The sequence below is a fragment of the Amblyomma mixtum genome, chromosome 5 (genome assembly GCF_055824585.1).
Source record: "Amblyomma mixtum isolate Tamu chromosome 5, ASM5582458v1, whole genome shotgun sequence".
Classification (NCBI taxonomy): Eukaryota; Metazoa; Arthropoda; class Arachnida; order Ixodida; family Ixodidae; genus Amblyomma; species Amblyomma mixtum.
Genome location: NC_143016.1, coordinates 64,422,681 through 64,443,962, shown reverse-complemented (window position 1 = coordinate 64,443,962; position 21,282 = coordinate 64,422,681). Strand labels below are relative to the sequence as shown.

The window sequence follows — 21,282 nt, the reverse complement described above, 5'->3', positions numbered from 1 at the left end:
CAGTAATTAAGTCAACGTAAAGTTTTAATGTCTTCTGTTGCCTTTGAACGCACTCGCGAACTTTTTGTATAAGTTAAATGATGACACATTGATGACGGCAGAATGACGTAATTGCCGTTGGTGTCGATGAGGTGTGGCTGGGCTGGCTGGGCGCTCGGTTGCAGTTCCGCGTGGTGACGTGCGGTGGTAACTGCAAAGGCTAAAGTGCCCCGCAGAAGTTTGTTTTCTACCGTGATCCTTTGATTGCTTCCCAGGAAGTGAAGACAGCTGCTGCACTTACACCCACACGAACCATTACCATGGCGGTAAGCCGGAATGGATATTTGACCGCATTGTTCCACCGAGTAGTCGGCTTTCTGTGCATGTCCAAATTAGGAGTTGTCTTAAGCATGGCGTGTCGCGGTTCACTTCTTACATAGTTTGCCGGGCTGAGGAAATATGCGTATTCTAAAGCTGATCATTGATCTGGGGGGTTCGGTCATTCGGTGCCATCATTTCAAATTCGCTCGCCGTTTTCTTGGGACCATGTCAAGCTTTCGCACGCCTGTTGGCAGCTTCTTGAGAAAGATGTCGCGGAACCTCCGTAGGAATCCGACAGCGTTGCTGTTCTGAAAGCGGGGGTGTCAAAAGCCAGTGAAAGATAGGGATTTACGTCTGAACGCCATAACAAAATCTCTTTAGCCCCTTCGTGCTTATGTTTTACTAGTCGTACAAGGCACAACCGATATCTCATAGCACCGAGGTAGAGCCTTCCCAAAATGACCCCGGATCCTTCCCTACTTTAAAAACCTGTCATGAGTAGCCAAAGAGCTAGTGCGAAGGCGCCATATCCATAGGCGCTGACTGCTTGAGGGGGAGGAGGGTAGCTGCAGGGCTCGAGCAACCCCCCCCCCCCCCCCCAAAAAAAAAAAAAATAAAAAAACATACGGGTAGTTGTCACCCTCCTTGAAATTGAGCGATGGGGTCAGGCGCAGCGTGTCTTCTTTCGTTCGCTTTTGGACATATCGACTAAGAACTACAGTTGCCTAAAAGTTGGAAGGACAGCACAGCCTTAAACTGCTGCGGGTACATAGATTTGTTTCCCACCAACAAAGGAGAATGACAACACTAGGAGTTTTATGTTCAGTTCACCATAAAGGAGTCTGACAAGCAATGGGAGCTTTCTGAACGTCTCCTGTTCTCCTGTTCCAAGTCTGTATATGTAATCAAATGAATGGCCACTTGATAAGCGCAGGTTCTTCTTTGGTGCATTCATTTCTAAGGCTTCGAACCCTCCTCGAACACACAGCCGCCACAGTGGCTCAGTGGGGGTTATGGTGCTCGGCTGCTGACCCAAAAGACGCGGGTTCGATCCCGGCCATCTGGGTCGAATTTTGATGGAGGCGAAATTCTAGAGGCCTGTGTACTGTGCGATGTCAGTGCGTGTTAAAGAACCCTAGATGGTCGAAATTTCCGGAGCCCTTCACTATGGCGTCCCTCATAGCCTGAGTTGCTTTGGGACGCTGTATACCAAACCAGTAAACCAAACCTCCTCAAACACCCTAATCACGTCTTGACCCAAAACATCAACACGTACCTTTAAAATTTTATTCAGAAGTCAATTCTGCAAAGAAACACATTCTTGATTGTGCGGTAGCCTTTGTATAAAAGGAAGGATAGTGAACTTTATCACTGTAAAATATGTCAACTTTCTTCAAGCTGTCGCAGCCCCTGAGATATCTCCTACCATAAAATCTGCATTCAGTTGCCTGTGTCGCCGCTTCATCATTACAATATTTACTCTTTGACTCCCGTTTCTGTTTTTTGTTTTCGTGTCAAGTTTCGTAGTTTGTTTACATTTTTTGAAAGACGAAGCATTTATAATCCATTTTTAAATTGTGAATAGTTAGTTTATTGTGGAAATGTTTGTGTTACCCAGTGTTTTCTCTCACTTCGACTAAGGCTGTTATCACTGTCTACCAAGAGTTCATGTTTTTCAGTTTCTTTTGTTCATTTATTTATATATTATCTTAAGAACCGTGGGGTCATTGCTTTTAGCATACTCGCTCTATTAGAGACAGATTAAACTGATGTTTACATGTATAGCCTCTCTGCCAGTCTATATCTCATGCCAAGAAGCATGCAGTGTCGGGAGGGGGGTAGGGGGGGAAGGAAAGAAGGAAGGAAGAAAGAAAGGGAATTAAATAGAGAGAAGGTGCTAATTCCCCCCCACCCTCCTGGTCATGGGAGCATTTTTGCTGGTGAAAGACAAAAAAAAGCTTGTTAACACACGTCACAAAACTTTATCAGAGAGGTTTACATTTTTGCCTGTTATATTTTGTCTCATGGTTTTTGCAGGACCCCAACGAGGACACACAGTGGAATGACATCCTCAGACAAAAGGGAATTTTGCCACCTAAAAAGGAAGCAGAGAAGACCTTCACGGAGGACGAGATTGTTAACATTGTTGAGTCAACAGTTAATGAAAAGTTAAATGGTAAAAATATTTTAAAACATAGGCAAGACAAAGAACCACTTTTATACTTGCAGCTTACACGTGCACTTCCCTGCTCATGTATATCTCCTTAGAAAAAAAATTAAGGACATGTTTAGTAGCATTATATAGTCTGGATTGTTTTTTCACTTTTGCGCCACAACTTTGTTTCCTTTTTCTTGCTATCCTTTTTCTGCCATTAAAATTCTCTTTGTATTAGCTGTTTATGGGCTCCAGCCACCAACAGTGAAAATAGCTCGCCTTTATAATGTCTTTACGACCCTGTTTGAATTTTCTCATCAGTATGAAGCTTGCTTCGACAGCCAGATACCAGTTCTAGAGGCTTTAAGATGATGCTGGAATATGCTGTTGGTCAGAGAAATGATGTGAAAATGCACGTTGCATATAAGAGTATGTATTGAAACAATAACTGCCTCAAATAACGTTATTCAGGAACTTCTTAATCATTTCATTTATCTTTTACAAACCTACAATCACTCCTTGGAGCATTACAGTAGGGGAAGTGCAGGACAAAGTTTCAGATTACATCTGAAAACCACTCTATCAGTTTGTTTTATTGTCCCCCCCCCCCCCCCCCCCCCCCCCCAAAAAAAAAAATATTTCTTCTGCAGTAGTTTTACGTGTGACGCTTTTCCTTCTCTTCACATAGTTGTTTTCATGCTTGCTTCATTGCTTGCAGGCGCCCAGAAAGGCATTGAAGACATGACCTTGGAGGAACTGGAAGCTCTTGAAGATGAAGAAGATGAACGGGTCCTTCTGGAGTACAGGTGCGTGCTCTGCATTCACTTTTAGAACATTCTAGCGCAGAAATTTCTGTTATTGCTGGGGGAGAGACGCCTAGCTTTGAGGCACGTATGGGTTCCTAGCTTCTACAAAATACATTATTTTTGCTGGAGAAGGTTTGGGAACATTCATTGTTCTTCAACATCGAATGCGTACTGCCTCTTCTTTGAAGAAGTGTTTCTGGGCTCCTTTGAAATGGCCATGTGACACTATATTTTTTATTGCCATTTAATTTGCTACCAAGGTTCCCTTATGCATCACTAAGGTCAGTGTGAAGATAATTTGAGATATTAACGGATGCAATCAAAACCTATATTTTCTGTGTACCTCCTATAGACCTCCTCCATGTTTGCAAACAAGCAAGGTGGCGCTGCAGTCGCTAGCGGGCTCGCGGTAGGCAAGTGGCCAGGGAGTTCGGGTGGTGCGTCGAGTTCGGGTGGTGCAGCGCCGGTTTTCAAGGCTTGTAGGCGCGTTTTGAGTTTCTGAGAATCACAACAATGGTTGATGCTTCAGTGTTCCTCGAAGTACTCGGGCTCGCGTTGGCCATGTACGGCGTATTTTGACACAGTGTATTGTAGTATGGCTAGAAAGCGTTACTGCCGTTGGTTTCTACCCTAGGCATTGAATAATATAAGAAGTTTTTGACGCTGTGCACTAGCCAGAATGGTTTTACCTAGGGACAGGGGTGTGGGAAGCAGTGGCGTTTTTTTCGGAAGAGACGACGTGCGCTCACCGTCGGTTGACACACGTGTCGCGCTGTGCGAAAAGTGGGGACAGCTTCGATCGTGTCCCGATCTCATCTGTCTCGCGAAACCGCTCTTTTTTGCCGTCAGATCAGGCACCAGCCAGGGCGACTACTCCCCTTCTAAACTTGTCGATTTGGTAAAAAGTTTGGATTCCTGAAATTATATTCTTTCTTAGCCCTGGGTGTTCTGTTCAGTGACTACAAAATTATAGGAAAATATTCAGTAAAAAGTCATAAAATTACGGTTTTTAGATCTGTGGTTGTCAAAAAATTGTGAGGTAATGGGGTTTCTGATGGTCCCGGCACGTCGTGAATTCTGCGGGTTTCCGACGACGGACCACTACAATGGTAGCATCGGATCAGAGGTTTCGTTGATTTCAGTGCCGCATTTTTCTTTGACCAACGAAGAGGCCATAAACGAGGGAATAAACTTAGTTTGTTTTGTGATTTACCACATTCACTGTGATTGACATCACTCGCCCCTCCGTAAATTTGTAACGAATGGAAATAGAATGATTGTATTTGTCGCGAACGATTCCAGAGGCTTTGAGGAGTGGAATAAATTTCTCGATTTTTTTCCTACTGGAGCAGTAGTATGTTAGTTATTTTTATAAGAATAGTTTTCATGTGACTATGCATGCGTAAGTACTGAGAATCTAAAAAAAGAAGTAATACCGCCATCATACAGAACAGGGCTTTGGGATCATGCTGGCATAAAAAATTTCCGCCATTTCTACTTAATTATTCAAGACCCGGGGTGACTTGACGAGGGTGTTAATTATAATTACCCAATAACTGTACCAGGTATAGCTGAAAATATAACGCATTACTGAAATTAGCAGAGCAATTTCCTATTTGCACCAAATTTTGGTACATATCTCATGCATCAATAAAGAAAACACTCTTCAATGCCCCATCCCCTGTCACTCTCGCTACGTGCCTCTGTTGGTAGCCCGCCTGCGGTTGCTTCTTTCCAAACAGGCTTCGCCTTCATGTACTACTTCATGAAGCAGCTTATGACACATGCATGATGCAATGAAAAGCATGTGGCTTTTAGCACACTTAAAGTACGCTGTTCAAAGCATGCCAACGTGACCGCGGAAGATTGTCACAACTTACCAGGCTTCTTTCCACTAGAATCAAACAATTATGTCGGTCATGTTAAGAAATAGTTTCAAGTATATAATAAATGCCCTAAAACGCACCATTATATGTTCGTATGTGTGCTATCAACAAAATAACGTACTCCTTGGTGGTGAGTGACCCTGCCGGCGCCCGTGCACACCAGCTCAGGGTGATAAATACGTGTGAAGCTACATGCTTTTTTTCTTTGCGCAATTTTAAGCGTACCATGCTGTTGTTCATGTGAATGAGCGCAGCAATTTCCTTGCTATGAAGTACGTTGACTGGCAGCGCCGGTCGACACCAAGACTTCGCGCTTTTACTACCGCAGCCCATTTCCTTATGCGGTATTTATTTGCGAGAAACCTGTTAAGACTAATCTAATTTTCCATTTTATGATACTACGCGGATGCAACAGCGACGCAGCTGGTCAGTACATGCTGCTTCTGCAGTGCGCAGGCATGATGCAGCCGCCGGTAGCTGCGGTAGGCACGGGCAGGCGGAACCTGTTTTGCCTACCGCGCGAAAGTCGCTACTGACATCAGCGCCACCGCATCTTCGTGACGTCGCGGGGTGAAGGAGGTCTATAGAGGCACCCCTGGAAGCTACCTAACATCTAATTTCGAAAGCATACTTGGGAGAAAAGTTGTTGCCTTTTATCATTCACTGTAAGGATGGCCGAGAGTCGTGGCTGCAGTTTGTTTCTTTTTATGTTCCATTTATTGCTCAGCTGTCCTATAAGTGCTTCTAGTTGTCTGCTGCAGACAAGTCTAAAAAGCTTAGCTGTGAAGTGGAGTTGGGCTCCAGTGGGTCCACTCCACTTTCTATATTTGGTTAGAACTTTGGTTAGAACTTTCTATATTTGGCGAATGCCCCTCAATGAGGCCCTCCAGCCTCGGCGTTTGTCGATCGTTGTGACGTCACATTTAATACCATTTCATGGAGGCACCTTCTAGTCGTCTGCGATTTCACGTCAGGGGATTGGCCACTATGTCGTGAGAACCAGTCGCAGCCATTTGCTGGGCGGCCTCCATAAGGGTCATTCGCCACCGCATTCTTGAGTTCTATACGACTCTAATCAGTCAGTTCAGTACTCGAATACACTGTTCTTTCATTTTCATATTTAATATCTCCCATCTTTGTAAGCTCTAAGCACAGATAAATCTTATGTACATAATGTTGTATCTTGGCTTGATGCTGTGCTGTGCCTCATGATGCAATGTTGTTGAAGCATAGTTCTTTTGTAGATGTTTAGTAAAATACATACAAAAAGCGTCTTTGCAGGCATCACATAGCACTAGATATGCTTAATGCTGTGGGCTTGTATCAGATGTATAGCGCTTCATTTGTTGGCCGCTGTACCACATGCTTTGTACAGGTCCAGTATTGTGTTGCATTTAGGAGCCATGATAGAAATGCACTTAAAGTGTCACAAAATATGCGCAGTACTACACAAACGAAGCCTTAACAGTGGTGTGCAGTAATCAACTTGTTTGCTTACTGACCTACACATGTCTGGAAGTGAATTTTCGATGATTACTGGTGACGTGCTGGTTACCATGAACACTTTTTTAGTATCGCCGAAAAAAAGAATGTGAATAGCACGTTTCTGTTAAAGGGACACAGAGTAGAAATTGAAGTTGGCCCGTATCGATAGAATACCAGCTCCTAAACACAAAAGCACCAATCTTTCTGAAAGCAAAGCCCTTGTAAGGTAGAAAAGAGCAAGAACTAAAATGCAGGTATCACTGCCACAGGTCAGCCTCTTCAATACAAGCATGATGATGCAATTTTTTTATTATAGGAAATAGGAGAAAAGATACCACAGATCTGCGAGGCTGACAAACGTGCATGAAGGTTATGCGTTTGATCGATATGGGAGTATATAAGTTTTGTTTTGAAACCAGTAGTGCATTCTTATCACATGAGGAAGACGCAAAAAAGACAATCTGAACGTTGGAAGTCAAATAAAGCGTGTAATTGGTGGCGCAGTAGGCGGCCAGCTGAGTTTCGGTGTGTTTTGGGGTGCTTCGCGGCAATGTGTTCTACGTGCCTGTACGGTTTTGTTACACGCCTTGATTTACAAGGGCAGAGCAGCACAGGACCTACAAGTGCCTTTTTAAGTGCTCCTCGGACGAAGTTCGTGCTATGGCATGCAACTGCGACAAGGCAAAAGAGAGCTGTGTATAGCTAATATTCCACGCACCTCCACATTAGCAAACGCACCGCCCAGCGTGTTCACTTCACCAACGTACCAAGATGCTGGGCTGCATAACCAGCCCTACGACGGCAATTATTGCAGAATTTGAATATGGCCGCACTTACTAATCTCTACACATCAGTTGTGATGGTGGCTCGGTGCTGACAGCGATGCTGCCGACTCGTCAGCGCTAAGACTTTCTTGCCAGACCCGTTGCCTCAGCCCTGAAATGCATTGCAAGGTGTTTGGGGTTGAAGTTGCTGAAGTGCAGACCGCAGTTCGCTGCGAGAACTTCGTTGTGGGAATTGGGAATGGGATCCATCGTAACATTGGTTCAAGCGTAAACGAAGCGACAACGGCCGATAGAAGCCTTCAACGTTCGGCTGGCTCGCGGCCAACAATCGCTGATTCCTCATTTCAGTTTCCGCCGCTTTACATCGCTTTTCTCCTGTTTTGTCATCAGAGAGTCCTGAGTTTGAATTGTAGTGACAGGAGAAATTTTTCAAATTTTTCAAATAAACGCACGTTTTGCTGCTGGTCAAGCGGCAACAAAGGCACAAAATGCCGAACTATCAAATTTTACTAACAAAAAAACTTTGATAGCATTGCCCTCAGCGTCCCTTTAAGAAAGATCAAATTGTATGTTCTTATCTGTTTGCAGATGTTAGGACATTCAAACACATAGCACGTGAAGAAAACCCGCTACACTGCAGTTAGGCTTCCAGGAATGCATTGATGACTCCTGGGAAATTTTCAAAGCCTGCTTGAGAAGCTTGGAACAGATATTTGACTTTATCGCTTAGAACATATGGTTCTTTCAAAAGAGCTCAGAGTAATTGAAAGTTAGGGAAGCAAATAAACATCCAGTTTTGTATTTGTTTTTGCAGACAGAAGCGCCTTGCGGAGATACAGGCCACACTTCAGAAGTCTCGCTATGGTGATGTGCGAGATATATCTGCAGACGATTACGTGGAGCAGGTGAACAAGGCTGGCGAAGGTGTCTGGGTTGTTCTCCATCTCTATAAACCAGGGTGAGCGTTTCATATTACACAAAAAAAGAAAAAAAAATTGCTTTAGATGCATTCGTATGTGCTGTTTTCTGTTGGTTATGCAACTCTTTTTTGTTCTTTGGGAGTTCAGTGACACTGAAGTTCAGTGATACTGATCTCATCAGTCAGTCCTCTGGAAAAACATCTGTTGAAATTTACAAAGCTGTGCTCTGGACGTGAAGCATGCATGAACTGCATCTTGCCAGCGCTAGAACACTTTTTTTCTGGGTGTCTACCATCAACCAGCCTGACTCTGATGGTGACAGTTTTTCTTTTTCAACAAGAGTGTTGAAGCCTGGAATAGGAAGCAAGACAATTTCTGAACTGCTCATTGTACTGTTTTTTCATTTTTGCATCTTTAATTAAGATCCTGATGAATTGCTGTCTTTCTTTATCCAGTTTCTATGCCCTTTCGCTAGAGGTAGTCAAAAGGAAAAATATAAGAGATTTCATGACTTCCTGTTTTGGGGCTTCAGTCAGTGTGTTGCCCAACTGACAGAAATGGAAGTGCATACTGCATAGTTACTAAAGTAAAGGGAAAGGCTAGTTGTGAGGAGCATAAGCACAGCTAAAGCCCTTGAATGTACTTTATAGGGTTGTCGTTTCAGTACTTTGCAGGTCATACTAGTTTGGAGTGCTGTTTTGTTTGAACCTGATCACCCCTTCTGCATCATCCGAACATGGCTCTGGCTTTCATGGCAGAGCAGAGAACTAGGGCTATTAGGTACACATAGGTGACAAAAATATTCAAGTAAAGATTGTGCGTATTTGAATGAACAGTCGTATTGATTCTGGGCCCATGCTGGGGCTGATCAGATAATGTGCAGTACCGGAATAAAAGGCTTGGGCCTGTCTACTTTTGTGACCATACATTTGCTAACTCTGCAAAAACACAAGATTTTTTTTTTTGCCTGGGAAGCACGGGTCTCCACCTATTGCCATGTTTGAGTGAATACTTTATATCAAATCAATTTATAATGGTATAAACAAATGTAGCATGCATGACTTCACAGCTCACTTCTAGATAGTTCTTTCAGCACTGATTTGTAACTAGAAAAATGAGCAACCAGTTTTCTGGACTTGCTGTTTATGTCCATATGTATGGTCACTTCAAAAAAAGCTTAAGAGAGGCCAAATGGGAGATTCGCTACTACTGTCGAGCCCACTTATAATGAACCTGACAGTAGTGCAGACTACGTTTGTCATATCCGAGGTTCATAGTAAGTGGGCTTGCCGTATTACAGCCAAAAATATAAAGTTGGACAGTGTGGCATTTATTTAAAAATGTTTGTTGTTTAATACATGTGGCCTTATTTTTCCATAGCGGGAGACAGAGAAATCAAATTGTGGCGCTGACACGAATTGCTACCAGCACGAGCTGGTGACGCGCCACCGATAAGACACCTTGGGCCCGTGAATTACGCCTATGTCAAGTGGCTGGTCTTGCACGTTGCTTTCAGTAGCACAAGAGCAGGGTCACTCGAGTGAGGGAAAGCAGCACGTGGTGTACCACACAGCTGTCGATCACAAGCAGGATCTTCCTTTTTTTTAAGCATGAAATGCTTTTAGCCCCCCGTTGTCGGCAGTGTGGTGACGTCACGCCGAGACCGAGAGCCATCATCCGGGCACTGAAATCCACTCATCCGGGCACTGAAATGCACTCATCCGGGCACTGAAATCCACTCATCCGGGCACTGAATTCCACTTATCCGGGCTCTGAAACGAGAACATCCGGGCACCGTACGAGACTTAACGAGATTTAACGAGACTCTCTAAGCCCTCCTACGCGACCGGCATGCAAGCGCCGGTTGGTCTCCAAAGGAGTCACAAAAAATAACTGCTGCCAGTGCCTTCTCAATGTTTATCAAGATATCAGTCGAGCTGTGCGTTTGATAATGCACGGAATTATAATTATAATTTCCGATTTCTAATAACGCGTGCAAAAAGCACATGAAGCGCTGCGTTCAAAGGGCAAGGCATCGCGCTGAACGGGTGGTGGCGTTCCTCCCTTCCTGTACGGTGCGGTTCGGGTGTCCACCGAGATGATATTAGGCCCATAAACATTTCATGCTTACTCTACTCTCGGTTACGGGAGAGGCAGAGATTTTTTTTTTCCCCATTCCAAGGTTGAACTCAATAAGCCACTTGGTGAACAAGTCTCCTGTCATCCCCATGGCCCCTCTAAACTTGAACCTAGAGGCACATCTTCCAGGCCTTTGTGTCATGCCTGTAGCATATGAGAATGTAGCTTCCAGAGCACTGCTGCTCGCAAATTTTTCCAATGACACTCAGCAGTTGCTGGTCACTGCTGACCATGTCACAAAGTGATGTCACAAAGACTTGGATACTCTCATTACTTTCTGGTCCTGCAAGAAGCAGAGGTTTTTGACTCCGGGGCATAATTTACAGTGCCTCCTCGTTCGTTCTAACCAAGCTGAGGGGCGACAGCTGTTCACTGTACCTGATACGCATTGCCGTTGCCCTAATAGGTACATATTTTGACGGTAGCACCACCATCGTTCATAATAATCGAGCGTTCTTTATAACTGCAGCCGTTATAGGTGGTGTCGACTGTACTTGCTTTGCAAGAACCGGAGGCAGTTTGTAGGTGTTTTAATATGACAACTTTGATGTCACTCTCCTGCGAACTTAGGTCTAATTATTTAAAGTACAGAGGTGAGCTCACTTATAAAGAGTGCTCTAGCAGTGTGCTGCAGAGATAATGAAGTGAAATCTTAATGCGATTGCTTTGATAGTGGCAAGGTGCTTGTGCCTGCACGGTTTGCATGTCTATGTGACTGCGCTAGAGTATTGTCTTCCAGACTTAGTACCTGGTTTAAAATATCTCTCCTTTTCCTCTGCAGAGCACTGTGGGAGCACTCTAGACAAGAGTGCTTGCCTCTTTATGTATTTGAAGTTTTGACCCCTGCTATAGCTGCTAAATGTTTGCTGGCTATTGTGTGCGCACACTGCCGCTGCAATCAATATTGAAGACATTATTATTTGTGATTTTCTTTGAGGCAGTTTTGGTGACTCCATTGGTGAGAATAACCTCAATGGTAATGCCTGAGCATTGTGAAGATGCGTACTTTGCATCTCTTCTAAAGGCCTGGTTTGTAAGTTTGGTTTACGACCAATGTGTTTCAGTGTCAGTTGCTCTAAGGATGTCTAGACACTGCTTTTCCTTTTGCACTTGCCATGTCAGTGCTGTTACGTTACATGAAAATAGGAAATGGTCTGCATCCTATTGCTTACCTAGTCTCTGCACAGGAAAAACTTAGCCTTCTTCAACAGTATATTATCAATTTGATGAAGTGCAACCACTTACTAGTGTGTGTTGTACTTCCTTGCATTCTTCTGCTCTGTGTTAGTGTGTGTACAGCCTCCTGAACGCCTTCATTGATATTTCAGCCTAGCTGTGCTTGTGTCGCAGACATTCATTCTCCTCAACCTTGGTTTCACGTTATGGAGGATGTGGTGTTGCATACATGCGATAGATGTGCACTGAACAGTTTGAATTTTCTTGCTTGTCTGGACAGGAAGCACGTTATAAAAGCAGCACAACAGGGCAATTCAAGCTGCCTTTCTTCTCATGGTTTGCCATCACAAGCACTTGTGGCCATATCTGACAAAGTTTAGAAATGTAACCCGGTTCCACATCCACTTTGTCATTGCTTATCACGACACAGTAAAGCGAATTTGTCCACTCATTGCCAGGGCACATATATGTCAGTGAATGCTGTCTAAATGATAAGGTTCTTCTCCAGAGTGCCATATCTCATGCATACATTAGTGATCGGCTGCTATTGGCGGTCTTTTCAGATTTCTTTCCTTGAAAAACAAATTTTATGATGCCGTTTTTTCAAAGAGTAACACTGAATGGTATACAACGTACAGAGGGTTCTGAGAGCTTGGGCTATGTCAGTTTTGCAAATGCTTCTCCTGCTTTTTTTCATGAAGGGTAGGCTTGAGGGGCTTAGTTATTTGTAGTAATAATTCTAGTAATAATAATAATACCAAAGATTCTCAGTGCAGTATTTCGTGTTCATACCCATACGCATGCGCACACACGCACGTGCGTGCCGCCGCGGTGGCTCAGTGGTTATGGTGCTCGGCTGCTGACCCGAAAGATGCGGGTTCGATCCCGGCTGCGGCGGTCGAATTTCTTTGGAGGAGAAATTCCAAAGGCCTGTGTATTGTGCGATGTCAGTGCACGTTAAAGAACCCCAGGTGGTCGAAAAATCCGGAGCCCTCCACTACGGCATCTCTCATAGCCTTAGTCGCTTGGGACGTTAAACCCCATAAACCAAACCAACCAAACACACACAGAAACACAAACACATGCATGCGCGCGCGCACACACACACGCACACACACGAAATGCATTGAAGACACTGCTGTTATTGTGTCAGGAGCAGTGATGACATTGTCTAAGTTTAACTTAGAGACTGTGGACAAGTTGAAGTTGCCCTGCACCAGTTGTTAACTGTGTTTTAATGAAAGAAACAGTATTTCCACAGAAAACTGAGCTTTTGTAAGCTAGAAAAGGTTGGGAAATGAAATACAGGTATCACTACCACCGGCCGAGTTTGCAAGTAATCTGTGGTTTGTTAAGGTGTTTTTATTTTTGTGTGTAGATCCCAGAGGCTAGGCTACACCAAAATTCAATTGCAAATGCAGGTCACTGAGTCCTTTTTGGATGTCACCTGTTTGTATCAAGTCAAGTGCCGCCGCGGTGGCTCAGTGGCTATGGTGCTCGGCTGCTGTCCCGAAAGACGCGGGTTCTTTCCCAGCCGTGGCGGTTGAATTTCTTTGGAGGAGAAATTCGAGGCCCGTGTACTCTGCAGTGTCAGTGCACGTTAAAGAACCCCAGGTCGTCGAAATTTCCGGAGCCCTCCACTACGGCGTCTCTCATAGCCTTAGTCGCTTTGGGACGTTAAACCCCATAAACTAAACTAACTAAACTAAACTAAGCTGTGTGAATCAAGTGGCGGCAAAAGTTTTAAATTTAAACTTTCTCGGCAATAAGTAAGTTTTTGTTGCTTGACAAGCATCAGCATAGCCAGAAAGAACCACAGATATATAACAAGAATGAAAATTATATGGAGTTGTCCTCAGTGTCCCTTTAACCATATGGAAGTACTTCAGAAAAACTGAGAACTGCTTTATTAGAGGGGCCCTACCTAGAGGGGGCTACACATGTAGCAAATGCCAGCATAGGTGCATGCTTGCAAAGTGCACTTTAGGTACTTTAGAATGATTTGGAGCTCTTGACTAGGCTTTGTTAGGTCTTGCCCACAACTTGAGTTTCCCTCTGGATGGTATTGAGGGAAAGGTAGATTAAAGGGACACTGAGGAGAAATTGAAGTTGGCTTGTATCGACAGAATACCAGCTCCTGATTACAAAAACGCCAGTCATACTGACAACAAAGCTCTTGTAACATAGAAAAGAGCAAGAATCAAAATACAGGTATCGCCGCCACAGGCCAAATTCGCAAGTACAAGCGCGGTGACGTCATAGGACAAAACAGTGTTGCTAGAACCAATGGTTCTAATGGCGGGCTCCCGGTATTCCGCTAACGGTAATAAGGTACACGGTATGCTAAAGGTGTCTATTTGCTAGAACTTCGTTGACAACTTCGGGAACGGGATCCATCGTAACGCTGGCAAAACGCCGGTGCAAACGTAAACGAAGTGACGGTAGCGACGGCCGCAATGCCGATAGATGCCTTCAACGTGCGGCCGGTGGTAGCTTTCTTTTCGGCTGCTGCTAGGCCGCACTGCTGGCCGTCAGAAATGACGCAGTCTGCGTTACGTCATGTGCACGTCATGTTTCAAGTCACTTAGTTCTGTGTCGTCATAAAAGAATCCCAAGTTTGAATCAGAGCGGCAGGAAAAACTTTTTCAACTTCGAATCCAAATTTTTTAGAAATAAATGCATCTTTCGCTGCCGGCCAAGTGGCAACAAAGCCATGGAATGCCGAACTATCGGATTTTGCTGTAAAAAAAATATTAATAGAGCTCTCCTCACTGTCCCTTTAATGGTTGGATGTTAGGATTTCTTGAAGGTCCGTAATTGTTGAATTACATTCGAAGCCAACTGATTGAAAACGTTAAGTGTTTAGTATTTACAATAGCGCAATAAACACGAAAAGAAAACAGTTTACAAATGACTGATGCATTGAGAAGCCTTGCGAAAAAGCCCCTGGATCCTATCGAGACACATTCCTTTAATGACTATATCTCCACCCTTGGTAGGTACCACAACCAGTTGTCTTTCCTATGTGCCCGAAATACTTCAAAATGCTATGCATAACCACTACATTGTCGTAACCTCTCAGAGCAGCCATTACTCGCGTAACCTGATATTGATGCTTAAACCATCACCGGCCATTTCAAGACCATCTTGTGCAAAACTCATTTAGTGACGCTCATTTATCTACACTCATTACCACACAATGAACACACCAAGTGTCTGCAGCAGAGCTCGGCCTTCCAACTTGCACTAGCTAGTACTATCGCGCTCAATATGAGTTGCAACGCGCGGTCATCGACCGGGGCTCGTTCCGTGGTGTGCCTCCTCCAAACAGTCGCTCGGAATTCTGGGAGAAACTGCTGTTCCAGGAAACAGCAGCACCCCCGCTCAGGAAAAAGTTTCTCCCTGAATTCCGATGGACTGTTTGGAGGAGGCACACCATGGAACGAACCCCGGTCGATGACCGCGCGTTGCAACTCATATTGAGCGCGATAGTACTGACAAGCAGAAACTTGTCTTGGCGGCAAGCATGAGAACACGCTGTGATATGGGTTCGAGGAGTGTAACACAGGCAACGAGGGGTCTTCTTCCTCCACACAGTAGCACTGCAGAGTTTGTTCGGAGAGTTTGGCACAGCCCGAGTGACTCGTTACTGGGTCTGTGCTTGGCTGCTCTAGTGAACGGTATGGGAGCGACAAGCTGTCGTCCCCACTTCCCAGCATCCACAGGTGCTGTCAGTGGGCCTTGCCCCTTGAGCGTCCCCAGTCACAGTTGTCAATCTTTCTTGCCCTCTGCTGTTAGTGAAAATAGAGGGGGGGAAAAAAAACAAAAAACTGGTTTGGTTTGGTTTGGTTTGGTTTATGGGGTTTAACGTCCCAAAGCGACTCAGGCTATGAGAGACGCCGTAGTGAAGGGCTCCGGAAATTTCGACCACCTGGGGTTCTTTAACGTGCACTGACATCGCACAGTACACGGGCCTCTAGAATTTCTCCTCCAAAGAAATTCAACCGCCGCGGCCGGGATCGAACCCGCGTCTTTCGGGTCAGCAGCCGAGCACTATAACCACTGAGCCACTGCGGCGGCACAAAAAACTCAACAGACTTGTTGATGTGCAGAAGAGACGTGGCAAACTTCACTGCATTGTTTCCAGAGGTTACATGTGAAGCACAAAAGGGTTGCATGATGTGATTACAGTGCCTGCAGTCAATATATGCACATAGTGCATCTAAAAATACACAAAATGAAGTGTAGGGTGATCACAGGCAGTCACATCTAGAATTTTATAGATGAATTCGCAAGACAGCAAAGCAAAGAAACAAATAGGCAGTTATATTACGTGGTCTTGGAAAGCAAGACATCGTTTCCGGAAGCACTGATCAAATGAAATAGAAAAAGAAATTTAAACTGAGCGCGATGCATGACTTCACTTGTGAGGGGATTATGAGTTGAATTATTTCTTATGATCAATGATTCGTTTTGGGCAGTCTTCAAAAGTAGGATGTAACTGGTCTAACAACTGCTGGCTATGCAGGCATTTCTTGGTTGCTCTCACTCACAGCGTGCCTTCTTTGCAGCATCCCATACTGCACGCTGGTAAATCAACACCTCAACCAACTGGCGCCAAAGTTCAAGACCACCAAGTTTCTGCGGAGTGTGTCAACCAACTGCATCCCCAACTATCCAGATCACAGCCTGCCAACCATATTTGTCTACCGCGATGGTCAACTCAAGAAGCAGTTTGTTGGCCCCAACGCTCTCAGAGGCATGAAACTCAAAGTGGATGGTATGTTCTGTGGTGTCATTCGAGACCTTACCTCTTTTCAGATGCCGTTGTACACAGTTAAGGTAGCTTTCTGTGTGCAAACTTTGTCATGGCAAAAAAAAGATAGAAAGCACAAAACTATGTGATGTGGTTTCAGATCGCCACTGAGAAGAACTGGTATTTGTGATTACTCTATATTGTACTTCATAAACTAGTTTTTATAGCTTGCATTGTTACATGTTGTGCATTTCACCAAAATGTGAGCTCTCTGGAACTAGCTTCATTCTATAGCAGCTGCACATTCTTTTTTCCTGCCTACCGTATAAACTAGTGTAAGGGCCACACTTTTTTTTTTTTGTTAAACTTGGGTGTGAATTTTTCAGGTGCAGCCTATGCACAGATTTAAAAAAAAGTATAATTATCTAGTCCAAAACCGGGGGTGTGGTCCATACGTGGATGTGGCCCTTACACGAAATTATACAGTGGTTTTTATGAAAGCAGTAATGAGTCATGTGAAAAAAAGAAAGGAAAAACAATGGTAGAAAGTCTGTTCCATGCACAGAAGGTATCCGGTCCAGCTGGTGAGGACCTCTAGCAGAAAGGCATGTAAAAATGAGATTGAGACAAGTGAACTACAGACACGTGGCTGACTAATGGCTGAATGCATTGACTGCAGTGCTTGTAATGAATGTACAACAAACAGTCTACAGTACACAAAACACAAAACTCTGAACAGAATGACATCCTGCTGGCGCTGAATGTACGACAAACAGTCTACAGTACACAAAACACAAAACTGAACAGAATGACATCCTGCTGGCGCTGAATGTACGACAAACAGTCTACAGTACACAAAACACAAAACTGAACAGAATGACATCCTGCTGGCGCTGAATGTACGACAAACAGTCTACAGTACACAAAACTCTGAACAGAATGACATCCTGCTGGCGCTGAATGTACGACAAACAGTCTACAGTACACAAAACACAAAACTCTGAACAGAATGACATCCTGCTGGCGCTTTTTCCACTGTCAGCCTTCAAGATAACCAGTTTCTTTTCTCATCAAAGCTAGGGACGAGTTGCTAACACATTGTGAACAATTCTTGTTTATCACAAAGGCTTCATGCAGCTCACACATGTGCTGCTGATTGTATCTGTGAAAAACTTGTTCTGCTGAGAGATCGGGGTGCACTTACTCCTTGACTCAAGTCCAACCAGCAAGCTGCCTGTTCCTACCTTTGATTGTTCTTGTGTGGGTCACCGCAGTGGCTCGGTGCTGATGGCGCTCGGCTGCTGACCCGAAGGCCGAGAGTTTGATCCCGGCCATGGTGGTCGAATTTTGATGGAGGCGAAATGCTAGAGGCCCGCATGCTGTGCGATTTCAGTGCATATTAAAGAACCCCAGGTGGTCAAAATTTCCAGAGCCCTTCACCATGGCATAGCCTGGCATGGCACCTCATGACCTGGGACATTAAACCCATATAGACCAGACTAAACCATCCATGTATGTTCGTAGTACCAGGTGTCTGCTGCTGCGTATCTTACATTCACCGCGCTCAACAAGTGTTCTAAGCTCTGCTTGAAAGTGGATGAAGAAAGCAGGTAGGCAGTGCAGTGTGAAAAGTGGCATGGAAATAAATTAGCAGGCTGGAGAGAATTTATCTACGAAATTCCTGTCTTGTGGGTTGTAATATATGGTACAAAGAGACCATGCCACAGCAGTCAAGGCAGGATCAATCAGCATGCTGGATTTACATGTGTCAAGGGGTAAATATATCTTAAGCAATGGATTAGTTCAAGGTTTTTTGCAGGTACAATCAGCAGCACATGCGTTAGCTGTATGAAGCCTATGTGATTCAAAAGAACGGTTGTAATGTGTCAGCATCCATTCCTTGGCTTAGATGACAAAACAAATTGGTTATCTTCAATGCTGGTGTTGGAAAAATGACAGTAGGACATTGTCCTGTTCCTAACACTTTATTTTGTATGTTGTGGGTGGTACTTCCTGTATTGTTGTCAGGCATTACACTCAATTACACAAGCATTACACTGTTACTGTGCGCCTGTGTGTGTCGCTCCTTTTTCGTGGTCCCGTTTTTATGTACTGTTTCTCTAGAAAACATATTTTCTTGGAAAAACAGTGTGGGAGGCGGGTCGTATTTTTTTTTCATTTGCATAAAAATTATGATTGAGGCTTAGAGGCACAACTAGTTGCCGATCTTTCTTTCTTTCCGTGTACCTCCTGTAGTGTCCTTAATAAGTAAGACTTCTTAATCTTTGCGATCTAAATTTTAAGAGGTGGATTTGATGTTATTTGAGATGCCTCTTGTAAATTATTGTTGTTCATTAGCTTCATGTAGCCAAATCTGATCAGCATTGTTGTTTAACAGAATTTCATGTGTAAATTATACTTTGTGCTTGATCCATCTCATAGACTTTCATGCAGTTTTAGAGTGGTATTTCACAATGTTTAATTCTTGAAATGATACTGCATGTGAACTGTCTTATTTAAGGGTTCCTTTTAATTCTTTTTCTCTGCTTTTCTTCTATCAGAACTGGAATGGATGCTTTCAGAGGTTGGCGCTGTTGAGACAGACTTGGAAGATGATCCCCGACCGAGGGCAAGGGATGTTCTTTTGAGCACCCTCAAGGCAGATTATGATGCAGCCAATGACTGGTGAAGCGGACAGCCCTCGCTGAATGGAACTTGCTCTTTGGGACGTGTCTTTCATGTCATGTGGCCTTACTTTATCTGAAAGAGTGAAGGAGTTACCACTGCAACCGTAGAGATCAACCTGGCCTATGTGCAATGTACAGATGCTGGCTGATGTTTTCGGAATGCGCAAGGCATGAAAAGGGTCAATTTTTTTTTTGGCAAGCTGAGAATGTAGCTGTGAACTGAAGGCTGTGCTCTGCATTCCCCAATGCAACCTGCACTGTGCACCCTTCATTGGAAGGCTGTGCCTCGAGGAAATAAGGAAATTCAGCTTTTTGAAGACTTCCATGTTCTGAAAACTTCTGGGGGTACCTGTATGTCTTCAGGTAATACAGCCTGCATATGCATTCTGATCTAAATGTGGTGTGTTGATCTTTTGTTGATTTTAAGCTCTAATTTTAGCCCAATGGCTTGAAGGGAAATATATGCTAATGAGTAATTACTCTTTGATTTTAAGCTCTAATTTTAGTCCAATGATGTGGTGGGAAATTAATGGTAGTGAGTAATTAAACCCTGATTCTATGTTTTAATTTTACCCATCCTGGTGGCGCAGTGGCTAAGGGATCCTGCTTGTAAGTTCAGGCTCGCAGGTTCAAATCCCTGCCATGGAAGCCTCATTTCAGTAGAAGTGAAATGCAAAAATGCTTGTGTGCTGTGCAATGTCAACGCATGTGAAAAAACTTTGGGTGCCGAAATTAATCCAGAGCTTCTTACTACAGTGTTCCTAATAGCCAACGTGCAGCTTTATTATGTGAAGCCACTGACATCGTGCCAAGCTCTGAATTTCGACCAAACTTGTGATAGGAGACTAAATACTTTTCCAAATCGTCACCGCAGTTGCTCAGTGGTTATGGCGCTTGGCTCCTGACCCGAAAGATGCGGGTTCGATCCTGGCCATGGCGGTGTAATTTTGATCGAGGCGAAATTCTAAAGGCCCATGTACTGTGCGATGTCAGTGCATGTTGAAGAACCCCAGGTGGTCGCAATTTCCGGAGCCCTTCACTACGGCGTCCCTCATAGCCTGAGTCGCTTTAGGACGTTAAACCCCATAAACCAAACCTAAACCAAATTTTTCCACATTATTCTGGAACAGTTAAATGTTTCAAAGTGGTCATATGTCAGTGACCAGGGAAGAAGAAAATAGGATATCTTGTGTTTGCTAGTCTTATTATCTTAATTTACCTAACTGGAAATGAGTGGCAGTGACTTCAGTTTGCTCATTATATGCATTGTGGTATGTTTAAAGTTGCGTTCTAAGTGCAGTATTTATTATGCTTGGGACTGTAGCTACTAAGTGTCCATGTGCAGAGTTTGTAGCTGAGCTCCGCAGAGTGAGGAAGTGTGCGTGAGTGAGAGAGGAGACGTCAGACGAGTATGTGATGGTAATGTGTGAAGGAACCAACCGAAAGTGCCTGGGAGGGCATTTGTGAAGTGATGTCAAAGGCTACCGTTGAAACCGTACCGTGTGGCACATTGTATTGTCAATCATTATTATGCATGGCGAAACCACTGCACTGCAATCATCCCTGTGCCTTGAACATTGGTGGGCATCGTGACTTTGAGAATATTTTAGTAGTGCTTCGGGAAAAGGTAATGATTCAGCATGGACAGTCAGGTTGTTCCCAGACCTGCCGAGCTGGTTCACATTGGCTTGGTTGCATTGGTAACGGTTGTTTGCATGATACTACACGAATTACGTTTCAGGTACTTTGGACTCATGTTGAAAAACCCACAAGGCTTTCAACATTTGGTTTCCTCTTTTTCAGTATTGTTGTGAACCTCGTGACTTACACTTTGTGCTGGCGTTTGGCATTAATTTGCTACAAGTGTAACTGTTACACAACACATGGGGTGACAAGTGGATGCTTATACCATTTTCTGTTAGTATCGTTTCTCTGGAAATGGTTGAAGAGATCCTGTAAAAAACATTTGGTCGCAAGGTTTTTTTTCCTTCTGCATCTTGCCGGCTGCTTCATATGATTACGATGGACATTGTTGGGAACTGTTTTACGATGTTATTTATTACACGAGGACATCAAATAAAAATCTTTTACAGAGGAAAAGTTTGTGTGGCTTGGGGATTGGGTAATCGGAGCACAGTGAGGTTTCATGGAATTCCAAGCGTACATTAGGTGCCGAAATAAGCTTCT

General features: G+C 44.1%; 1 protein-coding gene across 1 annotated transcript; it reads left to right on the top strand.

Moving 5' to 3' along the window:
- The first annotated feature begins 116 nt into the window (after nt 1–116).
- On the top strand, nt 117–21,195 carry viaf (viral IAP-associated factor). Its single transcript, XM_089544805.1, has 6 exons — nt 117–305; nt 2,338–2,476; nt 3,174–3,261; nt 8,232–8,375; nt 16,224–16,432; nt 18,970–21,195. The coding sequence occupies exons 1-6, from the start codon at nt 300–302 to the stop codon at nt 19,095–19,097; spliced, it is 714 nt and encodes a 237-aa protein (XP_089400931.1). The 5' UTR covers nt 117–299; the 3' UTR covers nt 19,098–21,195.
- Nucleotides 21,196–21,282: the final 87 nt, after the last annotated feature.

What these genes read in the sequence shown, in the direction of transcription:
- viaf (XM_089544805.1), top strand. An exon ending in AGTTAATGAAAAGTTAAATG is followed by an intron (nt 2,477 to 3,173) that starts GTAAAAATATTT and finishes CATTGCTTGCAG; the next exon opens with GCGCCCAGAAAGGCATTGAA. An exon ending in CATGAAACTCAAAGTGGATG is followed by an intron (nt 16,433 to 18,969) that starts GTATGTTCTGTG and finishes TTCTTCTATCAG; the next exon opens with AACTGGAATGGATGCTTTCA.